This window comes from Esox lucius, chromosome 17, assembly GCF_011004845.1.
Source record: "Esox lucius isolate fEsoLuc1 chromosome 17, fEsoLuc1.pri, whole genome shotgun sequence".
In the NCBI taxonomy this organism is placed as follows: Eukaryota; Metazoa; Chordata; class Actinopteri; order Esociformes; family Esocidae; genus Esox; species Esox lucius.
In genome coordinates this window covers 39,290,821-39,317,944 of record NC_047585.1, presented here as the reverse complement: position 1 = coordinate 39,317,944, position 27,124 = coordinate 39,290,821, and the positions used below count along the sequence as shown (strand labels likewise).

The following is a 27,124-nucleotide window of genomic DNA, read 5'->3' as shown; positions in this document are numbered from 1 at the left end:
TGGAATTTCTTCCCTTTCAATTTGTTTGCGTCAAATTGTTTGGTGACATGGTAGGGTTTTGGAACATAGAAGACCATCATTATTTCTGTACTGTTGTAGTCCATATTATGATAAGAACGTCTCAAATAAGCGAAGAGAAAAATGACAGTCCATCAATACCTTTAAGACATGAAAATCAATCTGGAAAAGTTCAAGAACTCTGAATGTTTCTTCAAGTGCAGTCGCGAAAACCGCCAGGCGCTATGATGAAACTGGCTGTCATGGGGACCGTCACAGGAAGGGGAGACCCAGAGTTCCCTCTGCTGCGGAGGATACTTTTGCGTTACCAGCCTCAGAAATCAGCAATTAACCGCACCGCAGATTGTAGCCAAAGTAAATGCTTCACAGAGTTCAAATAGCAAATACATGTCAACCACAACTGTTCAGAGGACACTGTGTGATTCTGGCCCTCATGCTTGAATTACTGCAGAGAAACCACTACTGAAGGACACCAATAAGAAGAGACTGGAATGGGCCAAGACACACGAGAAATGGACATTTGACATGTGTAAATCTGTCATAATTTGAGATTTTTGGTTCCAACTGCCATGTTTATTTTGAGTTCAACATGACTACAGTACCACAGCATTCTGCAGCAATACGCCATCCCATCACAGAACTTTGAGACTGTCATTTGTTTTTCAACAGGACAATGACCCCAAACACACCTCCAGGCTGTGTAAGGGCTATTTGACCACGAAAGAGACATGGAGTGCTGCATCACATGACCTGGCCTCCACAGTCACCTGATCACCTGACCCCACTGATATGGGATGAGTTAGACCCCAGAGTGAAGGAAAAACAGCCAACAAGTGCTCAGAATATGTGGGAACTACTTCAAGACTGTTAGAAGTGTTCCAGGTGACTACCAGATGAAGCTGGATGAGAGAATGCAAAGCGTGTATAAAGCCATCATCAAGGCATAGGATGGCTACTTTGAAGAATCAAAAAAGAAATGTATTTAAAAAAAAAAAAATTGTAACACTACTTTGGTTACTGCATGATTTCATATGTGTTTAAGTTTATAGTTTAGATGTCTTCATTATTATTTTACAATGTGGAAAATGGTAAATATGCTTGAATGAGTAGGTGTGTTTAAATATTTGACTGGTACTCTAGTTCTGTACTTTTTCATGTACACTAAGGACCAGGTCTCAAAAAAAGAGAAGGATTTACCTGTTGGAAAATGTTTTTTTTAGCACATGACATTTTGTATTTTTATGAAGTAGCTCTCATGTTGGAAAAGGTTGGGAGTCCACGGTGTACACAAAATAATCAAAAACTGAGATCAGAGTTAAATCTCTGAGCTCACATGGTCAGAAAATATACAAATCAATTGGTGTGCGCTTGACCAAAGCTTATTGGTGATTTTAAGTTGCTCTGGATAAGACTGTTTGCTAAATGACTTAATGATGTCTAAAATGTATTGCCATAAAATATTTTAAAAATGAAATAAATGATTATAACCACGTTATGACCCATATTTTGTGCCCTGTATGAGTTAAGAGGCTGAATGAATGAGTTAAGTGTAATCACTCTGGGCTGATTAAAAGAGTAGGAGAGAGCAGCCACGTCATAAATGGACCACTGTTTTCCTAGGAAATAACCCAGTTGCTTGTAATATAAAGACATGTATATTATATGAGGAACCACACCTCAGAGCCTGGTTCCTTGCTAGGTTTCTTCCCATGTTTCGACCCTGACCATGTAACTTTTAATACAATATGCTCCTGGTTGCCACTACAACGTTTTCATAAAGACCTGCTTCGCAACACCAAACGATAGAGACCAAGTTTATGGGGGTGGCAGGTGGCCTAGCACCCAGAGAATCTGACTAGTAAACTGAATGATGCTCACCAAATTCCTAGAACCAGCAAGGTGAATGCATCTTGAGGCCTGTCTCCAAGCAAGGATGTTCACCTTATCTGCTCCCTGAGCATTCATCGTAACAACTCTGCACTAACTCAGAGTGGTTAAATGTGGATGCCTAATATGGGTTGGACCTCGTGCGTAAATGGACAAGTATGCCCTTTCCTTGTAGTTTTTTCCTTTATCAGACCCCCAAACCTCATATGTCCATATGGAATCTCTAGTTCAGTCTGGCCTGTACCCCGCAGCTCAATTACTCATTGTGGTCGTCTTAAACGGGGATGTTGGGAAGTACCCAGTGGTTTATGTGACTTTTCAAGGCTTGCGTGTCCAGGCAAATAGCTGTGTTTTGGGCAACGTTTTTTGGCTGTCAGGCAGCCATGACACGGTCGAAGATACCGGACACCATGGATGGCATCAGACCACACGCGTGTGGGCTGGAATGGCACTAGACGTTTTATTGCCCCCGGTCAACGGAGTGGTTCCACCTCGTAACACGGCGGCGCCACCCACCATCCTCTTGGACCTTGTGGTCGGCGTACTGAGTCAAGGCTCAGCAGGTGGAGCAAGACCTGGAGATATGGGATAGCTATGTTCCGCGAACCAAATAGAGCTCAGTGCTAAATACTTGTGGTGCTCTTCACGTAGGCTCCATAAATAAAGCGGTAACATACCTTGGTACTCGAAAAAGGGAAAAAAAGCATTGAAGGAGTTTTGGCTTTCATCACAGTTTTGGTGGTGGTTGGAATGTGGCCGGCCTATTCAACTTTTCCAGAAATGGTCAAACTCTAATAGCAGGGAAGGGAATGCTAATGGCATATAAGAGAATAACTCAGCTGTGGTAAATGGCTAGTAAATGTTGAGCTTTCAGGGATTAAATAGTGGTAGTTACTGAAGGGAGCAAAGACACAGCAGTATATACTTTTCCTGATTCTCTATCTCCGTTCTACCCTGGCCAGTAGGCCTCAGCAGTGACAGGCATGTGGATGAGTCATTTACACCCATGAGCTCATCATAATACAACACTAAAACCTGGGTGTTAGCGGAGAGATCAGCTGCTGAATGTGGGAATCCATGAGATCATACCATTCCAAACAGTGATCCTACTCAATTCTAAACCTGATCAGGAGATCAGCTAAATGAGGTTCATCAGCCTCACGTTTGTGATCATTTGCTATTAACTCAACACAGAATTCAAATGCCTGGTGGGACTTCAGGCCCTGGTTTTCAGTCTTTGGTCGACATTTGGTGTCAGTGTTGTCCTTGCTTAGCAGCTGAATGTCTGTCTGGCTTTGGTTGATGCAAACATTTTGAATTTCCTAAGGGGCTTTGTGAGTTAGCAGTCACACAAATAGCCCTAATTCTTTCAGGTGTTTTTATTGTGTAAGCAGTACTGCACATTGAAAAGAGGTTTGGGGAGATAACTGGGCCTTTCAATGGGATGACCGCCAAACCAAAAGTTAGCTGAAACCAGGGCCAGGTCCAAATCCTTTGTGTTCTGTGGACAGATGATTTGGTGTTTAAATAGGATGACAGGAATCTTGGCAATTCCAGGATGGTTGATAAGAAGGAAGTTTATAGTTCTCGGTTGCTAGTGTCAGCAGAGCAGGCAGCTGATTTGTCTGTCCATTGTCCCATTCTATTCCTTTCTATGGTTTATTATCCTGAAATTAGCACAGTAAGCTAATACCATTCATTATGTTAGGCTGTTTAATTTTAGTAGTTCACAAGAAGCATAGTTCTTTTCTCGAAGATACTCAATGAAATGTATTTCCAATGTTTGGAATTGCGCTTGATGGTAGTGATGTGGACAACGCATTTCGCAGACGCTCTTATCCCAAGAAATGTATATTAGTGAGTGGGAACGTATTTTTTGTGCTGGCCCTCTACCAGAATCCAACTCACAACACAGGCCTTGCAAGCACCATGCACTCACCAAGTCGGATACACTGGTCCACACTGCCTGCATATATTCCAAGATGTTTGACGTCCAGTCGACCATGAGAAGAACACAAAAAAACCACAATGGTACATTAAATCTGCCGATATTCCCCCTGCCCTCTGTGCTGCCTCAGCAGCTGGTAGTGTCTTGTCACCCTGATGACAAGCGAAAGCTCTGCCTCCGCCCACCATCAACAGAGACATGGCTTTGTCCCGCTTAGTTCACCCTCCTGGCCTATAGATTATTGTGGTTGTAAAAAAAAAAAAAAGAAAACAGGTTGCAAATCAATGTGGTTAGCTGACACCTTTTCCCCGGGACACCTGAAGCTCACCAGCAGGTGTTAAATCTATACCCTGGGGCCAGTATCGGCAGGTGTTAAATCTATGCCCTGGGGCCAGTATCGGCAGGTGTTAAATCTATACCCTGGGGCCAGTATCGGCAGGTGTTAAATCTATGCCCTGGGGCCAGTATCGGCAGGTGTTAAATCTGTGCCCTGGGGCCAGTATTGGCAGCTGTGCAGGGAATCACAGCGGTCAGATTTAACTAACAGCCTGCCATTGGCCTGGTAACCCTCTCTGAACTTATGGCATCTGTTTACTTCTTTTTTGTGTTTCCTGTTTATCTTGGGGAGCCGGTGAAGTGCGATGACGTGTGGGATGTCATGTGAGAGATGGTAGGGGATAGGTGGTCGCCATTTCTCCGTTTTTTTTCCTTTTTTCTCCAGCCTTTACTGTTGCTGGGGACTCCGCTGTTCATTCCCCTGTAAACCCACTATATGGTCCATCAGTTGTTCCTTATGTAATGAATCCATCGGGGTGAAAGATGCCTCTCAGCTCAACAGTGCTTCCTAGACTGACACATGGAATAACTTGTGATGACAACTGTCCTGCTGTTTAGGCCTCCAGAGGCTGCCTACACTGAGCCAGGCAACACACCATATGCCTGGATACAGGTTGTGGCTTTTGAATTTCCATCCATCCATAATGTCATTGTGGAGGACCTCTAAATGGACGGTGTGATCAGTGTCCAGGTGGCATGATACCACCCGACCGTTGTCCCTTTTCACATTCAACTGAGTAAGCCTGTTAAACAGAGCTCCAGGTTGTTGTCGTTGTTTCTGCATTCCTGGTTAAATCAGAACAGCTAACCTACTCTTATTTACTAGGATTGATGTTCGGCAGTGGCAGCAAAGCATCATTTATTAAGCTTTATTAAGCAGAAACGGTATTTAGCTTGACTGTTGCTAATTCCCTAAACTGCTTTGCAGATGGGTTCTGAATGTAAGCTTTGTCCGTGTCTGAGGTTATGTAGCTACGTTACTGGTAGAAGGATTTGTTGCATGATGCAGTCACGGCAAACTGATCTGTCTGTTGTGTGACTGATATTGCGTAACAGACAGAATTTAGGAAGGAAAAGCATTGTAGAGACAGCTGCACTCTTTTCCCATCTGTAAAAGGTGGTACACTTCACATTTCATTCTGGGAATCTCAACATTTTGCACTGGCTTCCTCTTCTTTCCTTGACACAACAACATTTTAAATTGACATAACTTCGTTTGCACGCAGCTCTGTTTGTGTTGATCATGTAGACTTCCTGTTGTTGTTTTTTACCTTAGACGTGATACTAAAAACATTTCCTGTGTAAAACGCTTTTTATTGAAGGGGTCTTCAAATTAGTGTTTTATTAAAGAGGGTTCCACAAACAGCATTGTTTGTTACCCCCTTCTAACTGGGCTAAAAACAACACAGCCTTTGAAAGTGGGAAGCCGATGCTACAAGATTTAATTGATTTAATATTGTGTAGAAATGGCTGCCTCTGTATAGTTTCCCTCCTGTATCCACCTATTTGCTGCAAAGCTAGCCTCATGTAGGTTAGTGGCGGGTTTACCCTAGCACTGTACAATATCAGTACCCCCGTAACCCAGGTGAAGTGCCTCCTGGCCCAATGTAACTGGGGAGGTCATTCATGATTATCAAGCTGTTCAGGTTTTTGGTAAGAAGAGCTGATTTGTGTTTTCCGTGGCTGGCATGACACATAGCTGCCGTTAAAAGGACAAACCCCTCCAGCCCAGAGAGCTTCTCTCTTATTAAAGAGGCATTGGTCACTGGTCACCACCAGCGCTTTCATGCCCTGATGGGGCGGATTGTGGGTGACTCCAGCTGAAAATGTAATGTTGTTTGTGCTATACGCCATGAAACATTGTGGAATGTCATTAACAGGTTTTCTATTCTTATATGTACATAATGCACAGTATATAATTGTTAGCCTTTAGCCAGCCCAATACACTTAACGTGCCTGTTTAAATAGATTTTTTTTAAATGTAACTTCATTACATTAATTTCATTTATGAATGCTATTATGTAATAAAAAAGGGAGAAACCGCAACTATTGAAGCTAGGGGTATACTAACTTTTTCCATACAATGAAACGCATTTTGATTGATTTTAAGGCCATAAATGGTATCAAAATAATGTTGTTAAATTGTGTTCCCTTTATGAATACATGTGGTTGGAATTGGCTCAGACAATCATGAGTCTCTAAAAGGTTCCCTTTTTTCCTAAAGCAATTGGCTTCACAATGAGGCAGATTCCATGATCGTAGACTAGTCCGAATTGTTTCTTGAAATAAAAATTCTCTCAAATAAGAGCTGAGAATCTATACTTTAGTCTCACGGTAATTGTTAGATTTTGAAATCCAAACTTTTGGACTATGAGTCCAAAAGAAGAAAATAAGTCTTCATTCTACATGTACTTACTAGGCATTGTATTCTTCGGTCCAGTAAATAAACATATCAGGTCATTGACCCCTAAAACCAAAGTAGCTTTTTGGCCTCCGTTTAATATTAGGTTTAGGTTTATAATTTGAAGCAGATGACGTGTAGGAATAGGTATGATTTATTACTTAGATGCCCTGGAAGCTGTGATATTAATAATATTAAAAATATGTCATTGTGACAATGGATGAAGTGATGGATGACTACACTGCAAAGGGGAATTCATCTCCTTTCACTAGCTTTCCAGTTATGTTGTTTTTGTTGTTGTTTGCTATCATTGTGTTTGTTGTTGCGTTTGTGTTTTTTTGTGTAGTTCAAATGCACTTTTGTTCTGGGAAATAATGTCGTTGCACTGTTCGAACCGAATACAGTACGTGTCAGGTGTGGCAACTTTCAAAATATGCGAGGAGAGAGATGAGCAAATGGTTACGGAGTTGTTGCTCATTATGATGGATTGAGGAGAGTCAATGATTTCAGAAGAGAATTCTTCAGTCAGTGCTCAACCCGTCATGCTGGTATGCAGGTTTATTGTCAATGTGAAACCTTTCAATTTCAAACATTTGGGTTTTTGTTGTTGCATTCCCCATCTTGCTCTTTTAGCCTTTGCCGGCTTGGCGAGTAAGCCTGCTTCAGTATACCATCAGGTGAGGCCGCAGCGCACACAGAAGCTGAAGCTATAAGCTGTCTATGGATCAAGGTCTACGGATCAAACCACACAACAGACCTTTTGTTTGGCGTGTTTGCCTCTGAGCTCTCTCACATGTTTATTCTTGGTATTAAACTGCAGAGTGGCTCAGATTTCAAGTAGACACATTACTAACACAGCAATACCATGGTTTAAAATGCATTTCAAAGGAAAGACGTGCCTCGTAGGAGTTTACGTTTAAGGGCTATTGATAAGAGCTGTCTTAGTTGTCTTACACAAGGCCGCGGGTGATATATTTGGTAAATCACCTCGGTTTCTGCAAATACTATACAGATGCTTTCCAGTATTGGAAAGCAGACCAAATCTATTGTCTTGTGCGACTTCAGCACACACGTTGGTTACATTTCTTTGGACATTTTTCCTTCCATACACTCAGAGCTTTGACAAACCACCGTTAAACAGAAGTCACATGTCCCTGTTTACCCTCCTCCAAAAGGCCCGCTGCATGTCCATGCTCTCACCCTGCTCCAGGCTCCATAAGGAGTGGAAATGAAGGAAGCAAAGTTGTGTCAAAGCCATTATTTGGGCTAGGACAAACACTGGTGTTTTTTGTGAGAGAGAGGACCTCCGACAAAGGCAGCGCACTCAAAATATGCCCACCACAGTGTCGCCTGGAGAACGATTCTAGGCCAAAATCTGTTTGGCATTCTTTGTTGCTGTTTGTCTATCCTGTAATTTCCTCTCCAGTCTAGATTCTGTCCTGGCACTGATTCTCATGCTACGGAACAAATGCTACGTCTTTATTTCAGATGACTCGGAATGTTTACAATGTAATTCCTGACCGCCACTCTGGCTTGAGATCCTGCTCACTGCTCGTTCCTATTGGCTCTAAAAACGATGTCAACTACAGCCCGCTTTAAGTGTCAAATAAAGTTTTCACTGCAGAGAACACAAAGCAACCGTTGCCTTTTTCTAAAGGCAACTCATACACCCCCCCCCCCCAGTAGTCTGTGGAGGATGAGGAAGAATTGATTAGCAAACCACTCCTAAATCACTTTTAAATCACTTTTTCCTAAATCATACTGTCATTTACAGTCAGTACAGAATGTAACAAGCCAACAGTGATAATATGACTCTTTGGTTGTTTTGGTCAGTTCGTTGGGCAACTTTGGATCAATTTCACCTTTTGATCCCAGCCAATGAAGGGCCGAGAAGAATTTCCACTGTACACAATGTGTATCAGTGAATTCAGCACAGAGGGACCATTTTAGCTCATTGTGCTCCGGCTTGGAGCTTGGAATAAAGCAACCATTGTTCTCTGGCCCGACGGTAAGTGTCAGGGTTGCGGATGACAGGCTGAGAGAGGGCGTCTGTATTTCAGGGTGGCCATTGTGTTGCCCCTCCCGGTTGTCTGCATTATCAAGTCCCATTTCATCTGGCTTAACTGAGTGGCTGCACTTCACTTGTGACACTGTCCCTGTGCCTCCCGGGTCCCGGGTGCGTGATTCACGCACCGACACAGACTACGTACAGGACGTAGGAGGCCATTCGTCACGCTGAAATGAGGCCGCACGGTGCACACCGAGGCCGTGGTAGTGGGGTTCCCGTAGGGAAAGCGGAAGCGACATTTCTTTTAACGGGGTGGGTTCCTTGTCCTTTCTGTGATTTATTTATAGTATTCGTGGATGCATGTTACTGCTAGCTTAGTGTTTTCCACTCAGTGTGTCCCCATAGATGTACACTGCACATTCTGTAGACTTGGCCTTTGCCGTTAGCAGTGCTGATGTAGCAGAAAAGGTGGCACCAAAACGCCCTCCTTCTCTCCAGCTGGGGGAGTGGCTTTACCCCCCCCCCCTTGTCCCTCTCTCTCCATCCATCCCTCTCTCCCTCTCTCTCTCTCACTCTCCAGAGCATGGGACTTGGATTGTCAAGCCCAAGGGTTGGAGCAGTTATGTGAATGAATTGGCTTCTTCACATAGCTGTGGTAAAAGTCTGTAACGCTCTACCAGCGAGAGTCATAGGGGGGTCTTATCCGTGTACTCCCTGTTCACACAGAATTCCATTAGACAGCTCAATATTGTTTTTTTTTTTGCTGATTTACAATTGGACGCCTACGACTCGTGCTAACCAACTGTGGACAGAATGCACACGGTATGTTCCATATGTTCAGTGTGCCTCAGTGTTATTTTTGCTTTGAAGGAGACATTTTTGTAACTTTGCCTGTTTCACCTTTGAGCTAATGTAGTCTGCATTTTGTTTATTGTGTAGCATTATTTCTTCTTGGAGATGTATTAAAGGTGGATTATACAATCTTCTCCTGATGTTTTTATTTCTTGTTAAAGGGATAGTTCACCCAAATAACAAAAGGGCACATTGGTGTCTATGGAAAAGGTTTGATAGAAATCCATGCTTTGGTTTAGTTTTCTGGTACTGTTTCCAAATGCTAGCATTTTGGCCACATAATGACGGTACAGATATAATTGTATGCATGTTATATTGAACCAGTCTCCACAGGCATCTGTTGACCTTCACAATACATTTTAAATACAATTGGATGATTTGGATATGATGGGTGAAAAATGCTAACACCGGCTTATGGACCTGGATAGGACTCGTGCCACAAATGCTAAAATACTACCATTTTGAAATAATGCCAGGGAAGCTAAACCAACGTGTATATTCCTGTCATGAACTACCCCTGTAATTTTGTGTCGGGATGCGGCGATCAGAAAACTGCGTCTGTCTTTGTCACCCACCCTATCTCCCCTCCGCATACTCAGTGATGTGTGGACCCAGCCTTTACTGTCATTAGTCAATGAAGACTCTTTAATCCTTAACTCTCTGCCCCTTTCCCACCCCTCCCCAGTCTCCACGTGCATCACCACCTGTAAGAAGCCGGCTCCTCCCCCCGTGCCTCCCCGCACCACCTCCAAGCCCTACATCTCAGTGACCATCCAGAGCAGCACCGAGTCAGCCCAGGACACATACCTGGACCAGCATTCTGAGCGGGACCGCCGCAGCGAGACCATCACCAGCCAGTCCAGCCAGGCCCAGAGCAACTCCTCCGACAGCCTGGACAGCACCCGGGCCAACAGCCTGGCCCGCGGAGTCCCCCGGCCCATCCCCACGCCTGTCGCCACCCCCCGGGAAAACTTCGTCAACGCCGCCGCCGTCCACCACGCCGCCACAGGTACTGATACGAACGACTCGTTCCAGCGTGAACCTCCGAGGACGACGGCCACCAACAGGGGGAGCCTGACGGCTGAAGAGCCCCGAGCTGAGATTGTTCCCCGGAGGAAGCTTTCGTCCATAGGCATACAGGTGGGGGTCAACCATGTTATAGTTAGACAGACAGGTGGGGGTCAACCATGTTATAGTTAGACAGACAGGTGGGGGTCAGCCATGTTATAGTTAGACAGACAGGTGGGGGTCAACCATGTTATAGTTAGACAGACAGGTGGGGGTCAACCATGTTATAGTTAGACAGACAGGTGGGGGTCAACCATGTTATAGTTAGACAGACAGGTGGGGGTCAACCATGTTATAGTTAGACAGACAGGTGGGGGTCAACCATGTTATAGTTAGACAGACAGGTGGGGGTCAACCATGTTATAGTTAGAAAGACAGATCGGGGGACAACCATGTTATAGTTAGACAGACAGGTGGGGGAGATGGATGAGAAATGTAAATAAAAAAATTAAAAACGTGCAGATTAAAGTGACAACACTGCTGCGCCGCTAGCGCTTGAAGAAACTGATTGACTTTGCATGAGCAACGTTGCCACCTAAACCTTCTGCACCGCTTACCCAATCTCAAGGACACGTTTTTTTTTCTCCATTTTCAAATTGTGCAAAAAAAAACTAAAATTGTTCTCTGGCAAGGCAAGGAATATGTTATAGTTACAGGCCTTATTGTGTTGTCACTGATATTGTGTTTTATATTCAGGTAATGGTGTTTTCAGTGAAGTTATGGTGCTGTCAATGACGTTATGGTGTTTTCAGTGACGTTATGGTGTTTTCAGTGACGTTATGGTGTTGTTATTGACGTTATGGTGTTGTCAGTGACGTTATGGTGTTGTCAGTGACGTCATGGTGTGGTCAGTGACGTCATGGTGTTTCAATTGATGTTATGATGTTGTCTTTGACATTATGGTGTGGTTATTGGCATTATGGTGTTGTCACTGACGTTATGGGGTTTTCAGGGAATTGCCTGTGTTGGTATGCTATGCCATTATGGGTTTTGTCGTTGATGTTATGGTACTGTCATTGAAATTATGGAATGGGAACACTATAAAATTCAGTGACATTATTGTGTTGTCTTTTGTTTTTCCTTATTGATTATGCAGTGTGACCGTGTAGTCAGAATTTCTACATTGTTGTCATTAACATTATGTTTATAACTTTTTGGGGTGAACACTGGTGCAAAAGCATGGCACTATTTTTTAGCATTGCCTGGTTGAAAGAGAGGTGGTGTGTTTGTGACTTGCTATTGTATCATTGAAAACAGTATAAAAAATACAATGGTGAAGCGCTCATGTAACTATAATCTCTGATTTAGCAATTTCTCAGTCTGTCAAAAAATGTACCCTCTCCTAATATTTTTGGGAGGGTAAACTAACCATTAATTATGTTAAAAAATAATGAACCCCTGTACTTGACTGTTCTGATGCAGGATGTTTCTTAAGCTTAATGCTTGTGTGAGGCTCACTGAATTTCATTTTTTAAACAATTTTTATCTGCTAAATAAAAAAAAAAACATAATACTCATCCTTGAAAAAAGACTACTATTCATCCTTGCCTGGGGCAAACATTATGGTTTCATTTTATTATTAAATGTTTCTTTTTAGTGTTTAGGGATGAGACGGGTCATGCATTTTTCAGGTGCTTGTTGCAAATTTTTCAATGCCTGGAGAGGTGTTTCAAGATCCATACTGAATTAACTTAGCAAGCTTATGAGATGCGCAACCGATCTGCAGAAAACAGAGTCATGTGAAAATGTAAGTACACTCCCTGGAAAGGTTTTATTTTGTAATTTTTTTATATATATTTATTTTATTTTTTACTTATTTGGACACATGGAAGTCTGAGCTCACTTCCAACCCAATTCATTGATAAAGGTAACACTTTCTAACAAACCAGCATTCCATAAAGATTACTAAATTTGGTCTGGTTTGGTCTTTACCGTATGAGGGTTTGGTAATACACCACACCAAAATCAAAAGTCCTCTCTGAGGCCCTCAGAAGCATTATTGATGCCTATCAGTTTGCTAGGTTAAAAAGCTGTTCCCGAGCAATTCGAGGTACACCGTTCCACTGTCCTACAGTTCATCTACAAATCCCAAAAAATCTTAACGGGTCGTCCCACTAAATTCCTACCAAGAGCTGACTGAAGGATGTTCATCACAGTATGTAGAGCAACATCGAGAGATCTGAAGGCCTTTCTTGCCACAATCAATTTTAAAGTACATGAGTCAACTGTCAGACTAAGACTGTTAACATTAGCTGGGAGGTCAGGAAGGAAGAAGCCTCTGCTCTTATAAAGTCAGTATAAAGTCAAAAAAGCTGAAGCTGAACGTTCTGTTGCAACAGAACAAACAGAACAAACTTCCAAAAAACACTAGCAATGCTAAAATAGAACGACTATTAAATGTCTGAGTCAACGCCCAGATTTCAATCTTATCTAAATGCATGTAAAAAAGACCTTGAACATGACGTAAAAAAAAGACTGGACAAAAATGTCTTCCTGTCGATGTAAGAGACTGATAGGCAGTTACCAGAAATGGTAACATTAACTTATTTCAGCCAAAGGGGGCAACATCAGCTATAGAAGCTATGGGTGCACTGACTTCTTCCTCACTAATTCCATTACCGTAGATTTTTGATGAATAAATTATTGCAAAGTAGAATTTTTCGGTGTAATTAATGAGGTTACCTTTGTCAATAGTATTACAGTAAATATTGCATGTATATGTAAGAGAAGACAACTTTCCAGGGGGGTATATTTCTTTCATGACCAGACAACCTGGGAGAAATCAGATTTTCCTCCTTTTGTAGATGACAAAGCCTTTCGTTGACTGAAGTCTTGTTTTTTGATTGGCTGTTAGGTGGACTGCATTCAGGAGGAAGTCCAGCGAGAGCAGACACCAACGCCGCCATTGGCCAGATTCCAGTCGATTGGAATCCAGGCAGACGACAGTTGGCAGTAAGTACACTTCATGCCTCAGCCGTCACGCGTCAACCATTTCCTCAGAGGAAATAATCTTTTCGGCATCGCACAATGAAAACCAAATCCTAAATGTATTCATCCCTCGGGAATCTTTTTGATGTAAACATGTCCAGAATTCAGCTCCACATAAGCTGTGTTATATTGCATGTGTTTCCATAACAACAGTGGTATGAAGGACACGGGGACCGTTTGAAGGCTGTTGGTTGTCTTCCATGGCTTGCTCAGTTTCGCGATTGTATTGAACGCCAGGAAGCCTTTGAATGCCACACTCTTTTTGTCCTCGCTCTTTGAATGCAGAGTTTTTTTGAATACCAGCTGGTTGTCGTAACTCAAAAGTATTCTCACAATTTGAATGCATCTGAATGTGGAGTTAATCTACCTTTATCTGAGCCAGTCGAAACACAGAGCTTTGTCTTACCTCAGTCAAACGTAGCTTGTGGGTTTGGTGTTTCTTTATGTCTGCATAGTTAGGCATACCCCCTTTTGGAAACACCAGGTGTATTTATCAAAATATTCTCCCTTATTCCTGACCCCTTCTAAGTCTGATATTTCAATCATTGACATCATTGACAAAATATTCATCTAATTTCTACATTTGTGTTTTTGTCCTTATGAGTTTCCTGTTCTATCAACTGAATGAAAGCTGAGACAGGATTGTAGCCAGGGTCAAACAAAGTTCAGTGAATCTAGGTCATGTTGTGTATCAACGGAATCCACTGCAGCCCATGATGTGGACAAGGCCCAGCTATTTGGGTCCATGTCCATTGAGCAGCCCAGTATGTAGTGTCTTCCATTGAGAATATTGTTTTGGATTGATCATTTTTATTCCTTTAGGCTTTTACAAAACAGAGTGACAACTGTAACGGTCTTCTCAGTTACAACACTTTGGTTTGGTTTGGCTTTGGTGTTACCGTGCATTCTGGTTCTCCAGGTTTACACAAACCCGTACTGGATAATAATATCTGTCACAGTGTCTTCATGTTTTGTCCGTACTTGCCGTGGTTATTAAAGGGGCACTTACCACTTTTTCCCGGGTCAACTGTTTCTCTCAGGCCCGGTCACTCCATCAGCATGGCCTCCAGACAGGACACAGACTCAGACACGCAGGACGGCCCGGTCACCTCCAGCACCAAGCCCGCCCCTGAGAAGAAGAGCATGGTCAACAGCGCCTGCCAATCCGTGGACTCTCCCCTGCGCGGTGCCCCGCCCACCGCCAGCACGGGCACGTCGCCGCCACCGCTGCTGCGCCAGATCCTCAAGCGCTCCACCACACGCTCCTCCTCCGACTCCTTCTCCGAGAGTCTGGACCCGGCCCTGGACCCCTCGTCCCTGCCCCCTCCAGACCCCTGGCTTGAGACGGGGACCGGGAACGGGGTCGGCGGTCACCCAAATGCGGGAGCCCCTTCGGGACCCGCTTGCCGGCCGGACGGCCACTGGTTCCTGAAGCTGCTGCAGGCTGAGACGGGCCGCATGGAGGGCTGGTGCCGACAGATGGAGCAGGAGACCAAAGACAACCAGCTGTCAGAGGAGGGTAAGGAAGAGACCGAACTGAGGGAAGGAGCCATTCTGACTGGACCTCAGAGCCTGGCTAGTGATCCACCATAAGACTCCGAGACACACACATCACATACACACGCGCACAAAATCTTAGTGAGGCAAACACATTGTACGAGAAACTCTTGACCAAACCAAGGACAAGCAAATTAAATGTTGGCCTGCGTTAGGTAGTCATGTGACTGTGTTCAAATGAATGTACTGATTGTAAGTTGCTCTGGGTAAGAGTGTCTGCTGAGTGACTAAAATGTCAATGTAAGAATGTACAGTGTGCTTTTCTCCCACTGGCTGCTCAGAATCCACATAGAATCGGATTACTGCCAGACCAAGTAAACACCCTAACATCATTGCCATAGCATGTCAGTATCAGCTGTATCAGCAACATGCAGTTTGTCCTAGTTTCACTGGATCTGCAGACTGAAGTGTTGAAGCCTTCTGAAATATCCGTCGAGGCTTAGACGGCTGCCTTTTAATGGGATACAACTGTCCATTACAACGTAATCCTCTTGTGTTGCCTCCCCACGGAGTTACTCTGACAAGGCCTTAGTGTACACCTCTAGCGCAGACAGCCCACATTTGCGTGGGTTAATTTTAGGGAAGAGGCCAGGGTGTTTTGCTAGGCTGACCATGTTAGTTTGAACCCAGCTGGGATTGTTATCCCTCTCAAATCTCCTTGTGTCTCCTTCTGTGACAAATGCTTCCTGCTCACGGGTTTCCTTGTAAGCGGTCTGGCTTTCAGTTCAGTTGTACAGAGGGGGCAAATGGTGCAGAGACAACCACGTCTCGTCTCTCGGGATGCCTACAGTTATAAGTTCCTGTTGGAACTACTGACCTTGAGGTGTGTAGTCTTTGCACCAGAGGAGATTGACTCTTTCAGTACATATCAGAACACTGTTTGGCTTTCTATGAGTTTCTATGAGGGTGCTGATATGGATGTACAGGAAGACCTATTACACATCAGTTACTGTGTGAAGAGACTCTGGTTTTCTTCCTACGTGGAACAACCATAGACTTTAGAGATGCACCATTGACTGTGTGTGTGTGTGCGCGTGTGTGTGCGTGCGTGTGTGCACGTGTGTGTGTGCTCACTTTTATCTGCAGTGTTGGGGAAGGTCCGCAGTGCAGTAGGCAGTGCTCAGCTCCTGATAACCAAGAAATTTGAGCAGTTCAGAGGACTGTGTGAACAAAACTTGGTAAGTATCAGCCCTGCACAAACATTACATTACTTCCCCAACATTACATTACAACCCTAACAAAACATTACATCACTTCCCCAACATTACATTACAACCCTAACAAAACATCACATTACTACCCCAACATTACATTACTTCCCCAACATTACATTTCTACCCTAACAAAACATCACATTACTACCCCAACATTACATTACTACCCCAACATTACATCACTACCTTAACAAAACATCACATTACTACCCCAGACCAACATTCATATTACTATCCAGACACAACGTCACATTACTAGACAAGGGTTATTTAACCACAGCAACAGGTCATCACTAGATAAAACCGCACTACCTCAACATCACATTACTAGAACAAACAATGTCATGCAAACCATCAACACGGCATTTCAGACTAAACAAAATGAACAAAACACGCGCCCCCGACCACACATGCCAAAACAGAACTAATCATAAGTGTCCTTTACACACACCTCTAGACAAATGCAGACAAACCACAAGACACTGCAGAGCTTAGTCTGACTATCTTACGGACGACTGGTGACGTCCAGTGAGGTCTAATTGGAGCAGTGTTTTCATGAGGCTTCCTCCAGACCTGGGTTTTTACCATAATGACAGGACCGATCACATCACTGGGCCGATCTCAGTCCAGACCTCGGGAGGGCCGTCTGCAAGCGACTGCAGTTTGTTGGTAGCTTACTCACACCGTTGTTCTCAGTGGAATTGCGATGTCTGGCTTTTCGGAGTGTATTGTGTCCTCTCTAGTTAAGGGTAGACTAGTACCTGTCATGGCAGAGCAACGACAAGATATGGTTGCTGATGCAGGTTTTACTCGTCGTAAATCTCAGTATGCGTGTCGATGGTGTGTCGTTTGTGTTCAATGAGTCTTTTAATATACGAGTCTGGATGCAGACGTTTTGTTGAACTACATTTTTGCAAGGTTGTGTGGTGAACGTTTGGTGAACGGCTGGTGATTAATTGTTAAGTGCTGTGCAATGCCAGGGATTTTCCTGCATATTAAATTCAAAGGCGGCTGCCTTCCCAAAATCACGCACCGTCTTTGTGTGTGGGCATGATGAAACGTAATTTTGTGCTTATATGCTAAATAGCCAGCCAGCGATATACTGCAGTGATGTGACCATAGGAGCAAACTTTTTTCATATCGGCAGTGTTGCCAGATGGGTGGGTTTCCCCCCCAATTGGTCTTTTTTCAATGGGCAGGTCAATTTACAGATAGGGTTGTATAGAAGATATAGTGTGTTCATTAGTTTTACTGTCGATGGTTTGGCAACCTTTCATACAGGACCTTACCAGTCCTGACGTCACGGAGGTGAGTAACGTCGGAGAAACAAGTGGATCCAAGTTTTCTTTTACACAAGGGCATGTCAAAATAACGCCTAAACTACAGCCAACCCAAATAACATATAACATTTGTTAACGTTTCAAATTACGTCTAGTCGAATCACAGATGTTTTTCAATAGAGGTCAAAAGACAAAGATGACTGGTGAAAAGCCGATTAGATTAGGGAATGTAGGCTACTGTCCCCAACTTTTTATATGCAGTATACAGTGTAAAAATATACAATGAACATATTTAAGTCACCAGCAATATAAATATATGAACCTGAAGATGCTGGATGAGCACAAGTAGCATAGCCAAGTAGCCTACAGCTGAAGGAAGTCGAGATGGAGATAAGATAATGTGGCGTCAAGGCAAGGATGGAGGAAAAAACAACACAACAAGGCTGTAATATATAGGCCTACAGCTGTGATGTGTTTTTAATGAAAGTCAGATTAACAAGAACATGGTATAACAACGAAAATAGAAAACAATAATGCTGACTGTGATCAATTATAAAGCTTGATGAGTGATTTCATGTTTTTTTTATGTGATTCCTAGATCTTCTAATAAACATAGTGTTGATGCTCAATGGCAAAATGTTTTGGGGTGGCTCAGACATAATGAAGAGGGAATGATATGCTCTGTATGCTAGAAGCATTGTGGAGCCAATGTGTTTTGGGGCTTGGGAAAATAGCCAATGCACTTAAATCAAATAATTGGATGCACTTAAATCCAATAAAATGTCTACTAGTCCTGGACAGGCAGAGGAGAACAAAAAAAAAACGCATCAGGGTAAAATCCTACATACGTTCAAAAAGTTAAAAAGTATGTTAATACATGTTAATATGTAAAGAATACAGGGGAGGGGTGTGAGCGCAGGGTAGGGGGGTGAAACCTTGAATGCTGATATATAATGGGTCTATAAAAAAGCTCCAGAATTGGTCCATTCATAAGTAAATACACTTTTATTCTTTATATATAAAACAGACACCACATTTGTGTGATTTCTAGCTGGGGAGCGTTTTGTCTGTTTCATGCTAGTTCTACCATCTTTTGTCTCATTTTATTTCAATCAAAGAGAACGATCTTTCATCTAAAAGACCTTGACAGCTGAATTAACATTTTAAAAACATGGCAGTGAGTTGAGCCAGAAATATTTTTGGATAGATGCTTTGAACCCAGTCTACTTGCAGCTGCAAAGACGCAGTGTTGGCAAGGAACACAAGCCAGTCCGACCATAACAAACAACCGCCTGGTGGAGGATAGGGAGTGTGAGTCGGCGAGACCTTCTGGGCCCCTGAGTGGCGCAGCAGGCTGGGTCACTGCCTGGCCGTAGAACTGGGGTCGTTGCGTCCGCTCCTGACCGGCCATGACCAACCTAACACATCTCTTTTGACTGCGTTTACAAGCTTAAAGCCACCCGTCCCTCCCTTTTAATTTATTTTTAAGTTGTAGTTTGTGTGTAATTCTAATGAGAGTGTTGTTAACTTTTAAGGCTGTGTTTCTTGGCCAGTCAAATACCAGCATATTGAAAGTTAATTTTACACAGAATCACATTTGTTTGTATTTCTTATGTTTCTAACTATTTTTTATGAATTAGATTATGTAAATTGTAAACCCATTCTTAGTCTACAAAACAAAGATGCAGGGTGCATGAATCGAACTTCTCCAGATAACAGTAAGAGTATTGCTCATATGAGTTGCTCTGGGTAAGTGTCAGCTGAAAGGCCTGAATTAAATTAAACTTATTGTGTTGTAGGACAGCTCCCTCTAGTGCCAAAATGGGGACAAAGCCAGACTGAATTATTTAATTTTGAATCTCCTCTGAATCCCTCAATTCTTAAATCCTTTTTCTACACTCTTTTCTTCCCCCTTTTCCCACATCCTTCCTTCCCCCTCATCCTTTTCAGAATGTGAATGCCAATCCTCGGCCCACAGCCCCTGACCTGGCCGGCTTCTGGGACCTCCTGCAGCTGTCCATCGAGGACATCAGCCTGAAGTTCGACGAGCTCTACCACCTCAAGTCAAACGATTGGCAGACCGGCCCCATGCTCCACTCCCCCCCTGATCGGAAGGTACTTCCAACCCCTGCAGCCCTGTGCCCAGGCTGGGGTAGGAAAGCCGCCGTAACCGGCCTCTCTCCTCCCTCCCCGCCTCCCCTCTCTTGACCCCCCCCCCTTGGTGTGAGGTGAACACTAAAAGGGGGATCCCAGCCGATGCTAAGGGGCCAGAGAGAAGACCGCTTCCTTCAAACATGCATGACGTTCACTCTCAAAAGGGGCAGTTTGTTTATCAGTGTCCGCGCTTTTGAGACCCTCCTTTGAGCATGCATGTCGCAGTAAATATCCTGTTCGGAAGTCTCAAGCATGGCAACGGTAAAAGTTTCTGCCGCTCCGTTACACTGCGTCTCGCCGTGATGTTACATTTAGTGTGACTTGTCCTTGCTGCATTTGAACTGTAGGTCACGTCAACCTCAATATTTGTCAACTTATTGTCAATATTGCGGCACTTTTATGGTGTACAGTTCAAATAGGGTTGCTGTCTTGTGTCCTCACCCTATTGTTAATTTAGCGTCTACTTCAACGAGGTGTTGACACTCAACATGGTTTGTTGCATTATGTCAACCATTATGTATGTCCTGTTAAAAGCATCAGCACACTTAGTGTCACTGTCAAAAGACCGAAATCTGCCAAATGAAACTCTAAATGTTGTTTTTTTTTTGTTTTTTTTACAACCTTTGTGTCCTCTGTCGCTTTGTTGTTTTTGGCAGAAAACCTTGCATCTCCAAAACTGAAGCTTATAATAAAAACAAAGACCAAATCAACCATGTAAGATAGTAAATCACACAATACCTCAGAAGTTATATATCGAATACTTTTTCATCGGTCCTGAAGTATTTTTAAAATTGACTTTTAATCTTTTGAACAGAGTTATAAGGTTTTCTTCCAACACCCACAATGCCTTGCATCCTCTCACCTCTCACCTCTCATCTCTCGCCCTACACCCCGACCCCCCTCCATCTCTTCTGCCCCCTTGTGGTTGACTCCGTCCATTGCGGGGGCCCCCACCACCAGGAGGACCAGAAAGAGCCCCCTCCAGTGCCAAAGAAGCCCGGTAAGGGGAGGCCAGCGCTGGGCCGTGAGAAGAGCGCGGACTCCGTCTCTTCCACCTCCTCAGCGGAGAAGCAGCGGACGGAGGCCCGCAAACGCCTGCTGGCCGCCAAGAGGGCTGCCTCGGTCCGGCAGAACTCCGCCACGGAGAGTGCCGACAGTATCGAGATCTACGTCCCCGAGGCCCAGACACGCCTCTGAGGGAGAGAGAGAGAGAGAGAGTGGGGGGGAGGGAGGGAGGGAGGGGGGGTGCTTTGAGATGGGTGGAGGTAGTGGGGGGGGGGGGGGGGGGGTTTGGGGTCATGTCACCGATCACACACACAGGATAGGCTGCTCCTGGTTCCACCAAGTCCAGATGAATTGGGAGGGAGAGATGTGAAGATAAAGACTGTGGGCAACTCTGTCCCCCGCCCCCCACTCGCTCGGCCGCCGTGTGATCACCTCAAACACAAACTTTGTTACTATCATTACTGCTCTTTAATATTAATTATGAAAATTGTTATTGATTATATTATTATCTCCTAAAGAAACTGTATCAAGACTGTTTTAGATGTACCTGTATCTTGGCTATGAGAGATCTAATAAGCAGACAGAGTAGGCAATTGTTCTTTCCGATGCCCCTCCCTCTCCCATGCCTTGGCCAAAACCCATAGTTTGCACAATCACACCTTGTGGTCAAACACACACACACACACACACACACACATTGACTCTGAGAAGCACACGTGCACACTCGCTTTAAACTCTCTGCTAACAATGTCTTCCTGGTGTGTTTGTGTTTAGTTGGTTTTCTACAAGCCCTTTGCCTGCATTCAGAATCAGGTTTTAGATTTTTGAGACCAGGGTACTACAAACTGACAGAGGAAAGAGGGCTTTTGGCTGTGTATTGTCAAATGTCACCGCTAGTATAATTGAGAGGTGTTGAAAACATAATTCATGTTTCCTTCATACAATGTCTCCAACCTTTCTAAATAACTTTTTTAAGGTACTTTTTAACTCAAAACACTTGCGTGTCAAAAATGATTAGAATGTAATTTAAAGATTTTACTTTTCCATTTTTGTTGAATCTTTTGGTTTTAGGATGTCTTCACAATCCCATAACAGCCACACTTGGCACATTCTTGTCTTGGTCCTGATCTGTGAATTAACTGGAAGAGCCTATTCCGAAGGCACTAAACAAACTACAACAATAGAAACAGACAAACAAAGAGACTGCAAAATCGACAAGAAAGGTTTGTTTTTGTTTTGAATTGCAACACCCTTTGCTATCTTATTAATTGAACATAACTCAGGTTATGATGAAAGCACAGGACTACTATTGAGAAAAATCCTACAAGACAAAATCTGCATTTGTTCCTCGTTATTTCAATATACTTTAGCAACATAATGCTGTTGCTATTTCATTGAACATTTCAAAAGTCACCACGTTTCATCCAGCATTTCAAGTTTGTTGCAGGAGACATATGCCAGCAATTGAAAGGTTAGATTTATTTTCACAACTTCTGCGCCAGTTCTCTGCACATCCCTTTTCAGGTGAATTTTCCACTATTTCCCGCCTAACACTACGTAAAATGTATGGAAAAGTTGTGGTCCATTTCAACCCCAAATTCTGGTCACTCCAGTCATGATTTGATCAGAAGTACTATAGTGAATTTGTATTTGGACTTGTGGTTAAGCATTAGTGATCCAGTCTGGGACGTTTTTGAATAACAAACTATTTTTTTAAATCTCTAACTTTGGGCTTGATGTGTAATATGTTGTTTATGTGCATAAAGTAGAATCACAATCATACCTCAGTTAGACATTAAATTGTATCTTTTTATGTGAGTGATTTTGATGAGATGGAACAAATATTGGCATATATATGACACAGCCTGTGGAAAGATGTCTCCTTTATATATTTGGACACATGGATATTTGAGCTAATTTCCAACCACCTTCATTGATAAAGATAACTCAAAGCAACAAATCACACAAATAAATTACTTTGAAACAACATTTGTGCAATTGAAATGAACAGAAATGCAATTTCCTTAGGCAGAGAAGTAGAAACTATAAGAAAAGTATTAGAGTAACTTGTTTTACTCTCTAATAGAGAGTAACCTTCCAGAAAAATCTGAAACCTGGTCTGGTTTGGTCTTCACCATATGGGTGTGTTGTAGGCAAAATACCAAAATCAAAAGACCAATTAGAGGAGACAATTATTGAAATCCACGAGTCTGGGTGGGGTTACAAAGCCATCTCCAAGCAATTTGCTGAGTATTTCATTCCACTGTCTGATGGATCATCAAAAAATTTAGAAAAGTCCAGGTCACTGGCAACAGGTCGTCCAACCAAATTTAGGTCTCAATCCTATCGTAATGCTGTCTGGAAACTTGGAAATTTGAAGCAGTTCTATAAAGAACAGTGGGCAAATATTCCTCCCAGTTGTTGTAAGAGACTACAAATGGCTACATGAAGATTTGTTTTCAGTCAAATATTTTTTTACAAATGTGTTCTCTTATTTTCTTTTGCCAATTGGGCAAAAGTAGCTTTTCAAGCTAGGGGTATTGAAGCTAGGGGGTGTCCACACTAAGAAAATGCATTTCTGTTGATTTAAATTATAATTTATAATGAATTATAGCAAACCATAATCTGACAGTGTTGTTGTATATCACTATTATCAACACTAGACTTGGTACTGAGAATCAAGCGTTGTAGTACATGGATAGGTGGATTTTAGTATATTTTATTTATGTACTTTGTGTATTTGAATATGTTTCAGTATGTATAGCCCAAAACAAATACTTTTTTCTAATGATTATTTGAAAATAATAATAATCACTCCAAAGAGGTGGATAGAGAAAGGAAAGGAGATAAGAAAAACCGAATAGAAGAGGAAACCACTTCCGACTACTAAGAGTCTTTGGTTGCACTTGTTGGAACTAGTTGTCCCCTGACTAGTAACAGTTTGCACTACATGTTAATTCTCCATGACATGTTTTGGAGGGAAGAATTTCATCCTGGTTTGAAGGAGAAAACATTGTATTTTTAATTGAACAACAATTTCCCTTTTTTTTTTTTTTTTTTACATAATCTACAACTATCTAAACTTTTTTGTAACTCTTAAATTCTGTAATGTTTTTGCTGTCTTTTTTATTTTATTTTTTACTTGTTGATATGTTAACAAAAAATAAATCAATGACCCTTATTCTTCTAAAGGAAATTAAGGATCACTATATCGAGAAAAGGTGACATAATATTGAGGTCTGTATACTGGAAATTGTTCCTGGCAAGGGATTACAAAAAATCTCACCAAACATTTCACATTGCACTCTCTATTGTAAGTCACTCTGCTGAATGACTGAATCAAATTTATTGTATCTGTAAATTAACTTTGCCAAATGTGCATATCTTCTTTATTTGGGGGTGAAAGATCAATTACGTTACAAGACCGGCTGTAGATTCCCCTGTAGGAACCATTTATTAGAGGGGTACATGTTCAAAGTGGTGTAGGTTAAGAGACACCAGTCACGGATCTAGTGTGAGTTTAGAATTTCCCACATGAATGGTTTAAGTAGCACCCCAGTCTACATTTCACCCCATTTAACACTTGATTTACTTAATAAAAAGCACATCTCAACAGGTGGTCCTGTGACGTCAAGACAGTGGGCATTTTCTTTTTTGTTCTCCATTGTTCCTCAAGCTGAAGGTTGATGCCATCGTGATTTCCCATTTGACTAACTTCCAAGTCCCCATTCCACAAAGTTTGGAATTTTTCCATATATTATACATATTTTGCTAAAGAAAAATTTGTTTATCCTTTAGTGTGTACCTTTCTATACTTATACATGATATATTAGGTTTCCACAGAAAAAGAAGACAAAAATGACTAGAAGATAAGATCTTTAAATTTAAGATTAAGGGATTGGGACCTGGTGGTAAATCTGTACCTTTAGTGGAATGACTTTTCTCCACATGTTGATACAGCCCCAAATTTTGAGAAAACGCTCACTTGACTCACTAATCAATTAGTGGTTATAATGTCATTCCAATGGCTCAATTGTTTGTGAAATGGTGCTTTCAACAGCAGGGTCCCTGCATGAACAACACCGTTTGTGTTCACTTGAATTACATTTATACGGACGTTTTCACTACCAACATGACGGTTTGTTTGTTCACTATTTTCTCCGTGAAGGAGGTCTCCCTGATTGCGGTCTATTGTGTGCCGTCTCAGCTGATGGCCGTCGTTGCTCTGCCCAGTAAATGCTGGGGTTTGAATCGCTCTGGTCCCTCTCTGAGTGAGTCACTTGAATGCTCCTCAGTTTGACAACGGCTGGAGTCGTTATCGCCTCGGGCTTTGTGGTGACAGGGGATTGTGGTTGGTTTGAACTGTTACCATGGAGGGGGTTGGTGTGACTGTAGAAGTCTGTCAAGTTGTGTTCTTGATTTGCTGTTGTGGCCAATGTAGTTCGTATTGGCTAATTCTTTTCCACAATGCTAATACTTAATCTGACTATTTTCTGATGTTCTTGTAGTCCCGTTAGACAATGTGTTATATTATAACATAGGGATCACAAATACTTTTTTAAACAATATGGATTTAATCTAATTGACAGTAATTTACAGCACCTTGTGCAGAATGGAAAGAGTAATGCTTATGAACTATATATTGTCAGTGATTCTGTCCATACTAATAATAGTGGATGTCTATATCACAACACTTGGGCATTGGCAGCTCTTATCTGATCCTCCGAAACCATTTCCAGTCACCAAGCTTAAGAGAAATATCAGCGGAGGTCTTTCAACATTGGCAGCTGTATTTCGATTTCAGTATGTGGCTGATTGGAATTTAAATAATTCAGTATGCATTTTGGAAGAGAGAAACAGAGAATGAGGGGGGAAAAGAGAGAGAGAGAATGGAGGGAGGAAAAGAGAAGTGAATCAAGGACATAAAGCTGTTACAGGATAACAGGGAGATAGCCCACTGTTGCTCTAATCGACAACGACGTGAATATGGAAATGACAGCAAATGTCTGTTCCCCTGGGGAGCGAAGTGTCTTTGTCTTCTACACTGAAACAAGGCACAGCTTCAATACACAAAATATAAACAGAACGTCTTCCTGACCCTGTGAGTCACATTCACTGGCACAATCTTGAGGTATTTTACAACTGTAGTGAAATGCATACAGTACCCCTTATCAAACCTGGGTTAGGCATGTGTGTATATATAGTTTATAATTAAGCAATAAGGCATGAGGGGGTTTGGAGTGTGGTCAGTATACCTTGTCTAAGAGCTGTGGACACAATGTGTTGCGGAGTGCCAGGATACAGGGCTTAGCTGTGGTATATTGGCTATATACTACAAACCCCCAAGAGGCCTTGCTACTTTAAAACGGTTACCATGCAATTAGGGTAATAAAAATGTGTGTGATGTCATACCTGTGGTATATGGTCTCATATACAGCGTCTATCAGCCAATCAGCATTCAGGATTTGAACCACCCAGTTTATATGCAGTTGTATCCCTAACATGCCTGCATTGGATTGACTTAAGCCAAAACCTACAAAAGTATTTATTTACTTTCCAAGTTTCCAGGCAAAGCGGCTGGGAATTGAAAAAGGGACAGTTGAAGCAGGCTAATCTTAAAAAACAACAAATTAATCAGTCTACCGGTAGATTATACAATGTGGGTGCATTATTTGATCATGTTTCTAACATCAGGTATTCATATGTTGTTTTAGGCTTAGTATACACCGCATTTGTGGCAATCCTCACAAGTAAAATACATTTTGGATGCCTTCCTGTAATTCACAGATCCTATATTCAAATGGAGTTGGATGTTGGTATGATGTTTGTGTCATTGATGTTAGCTGGTGGGCAATCATTTTGGATGTGTTTCATTATTCAGACTGCAGAACATTTTGTGTATGTTTTTTCTGCCTTCAAACTTTTAGAGGACATGCCTGTCATGGTGGACCCGCTGAGACTAACAGCAAACTAATTTATGTGAGACTGAAGTCACTTTGAACTGATTTACAGTACATCACTCACAAGGCGAAGGTTACAAAAGTCATTCTGGGTGTGGGGGCTCGTCAGTTCACAGACATCATGCCTAGAAAGGGTACCCGAGGATAGCAGTAACCATCAGCCTATGCCAAGGGCCTAGATGAAGGAGAAACAAGGCCTTTCAGAATTGTCAATGTGCTTTGCTTTGTACAATTAGCCTACAATCACTGAGATTGGGGAAGAACCAATGCTCTAGATATATGTAGCAACAAAAGAAAAGACACTATAACAAACAATATTTTTTTATGAAACAAGCACGTACTTTATTGACTAGGACATTGTCGATATTGATAATGCTATACAAGGTAGTATGTTCGGATTTTTGGTTTTAGTATAAAAGGTTGAGGCTAAGTGTGAATGACTGGATGT

General features: G+C 42.4%; 1 protein-coding gene across 6 annotated transcripts in view; it reads left to right on the top strand.

Annotated features, from left to right (window-relative positions):
- The window catches only part of dlgap4b (discs, large (Drosophila) homolog-associated protein 4b), a 142,484-nt gene extending 121,560 nt beyond the window's left edge, over positions 1-20,924 (top strand). For 5 of the 6 annotated variants that reach the window (XM_029114325.2, XM_029114326.2, XM_029114324.2 and 2 more), the window contains 6 exons: positions 10,136-10,590; positions 13,373-13,470; positions 14,547-15,025; positions 16,150-16,241; positions 19,508-19,672; positions 20,672-20,924. In XM_029114325.2, the coding sequence (XP_028970158.2) occupies positions 10,136-10,590; positions 13,373-13,470; positions 14,547-15,025; positions 16,150-16,241; positions 19,508-19,672; positions 20,672-20,908 (1,526 nt within the window). In that variant the 3' untranslated portion in view covers positions 20,909-20,924. Of the gene's footprint in view, positions 1-10,135; positions 10,591-13,372; positions 13,471-14,546; positions 15,026-16,149; positions 16,242-19,507; positions 19,710-20,671 lie in introns of all 6 variants that reach the window. The other variant, XM_029114327.2, reaches the window with a different exon arrangement.
- Positions 20,925-27,124: the final 6,200 nt, after the last annotated feature.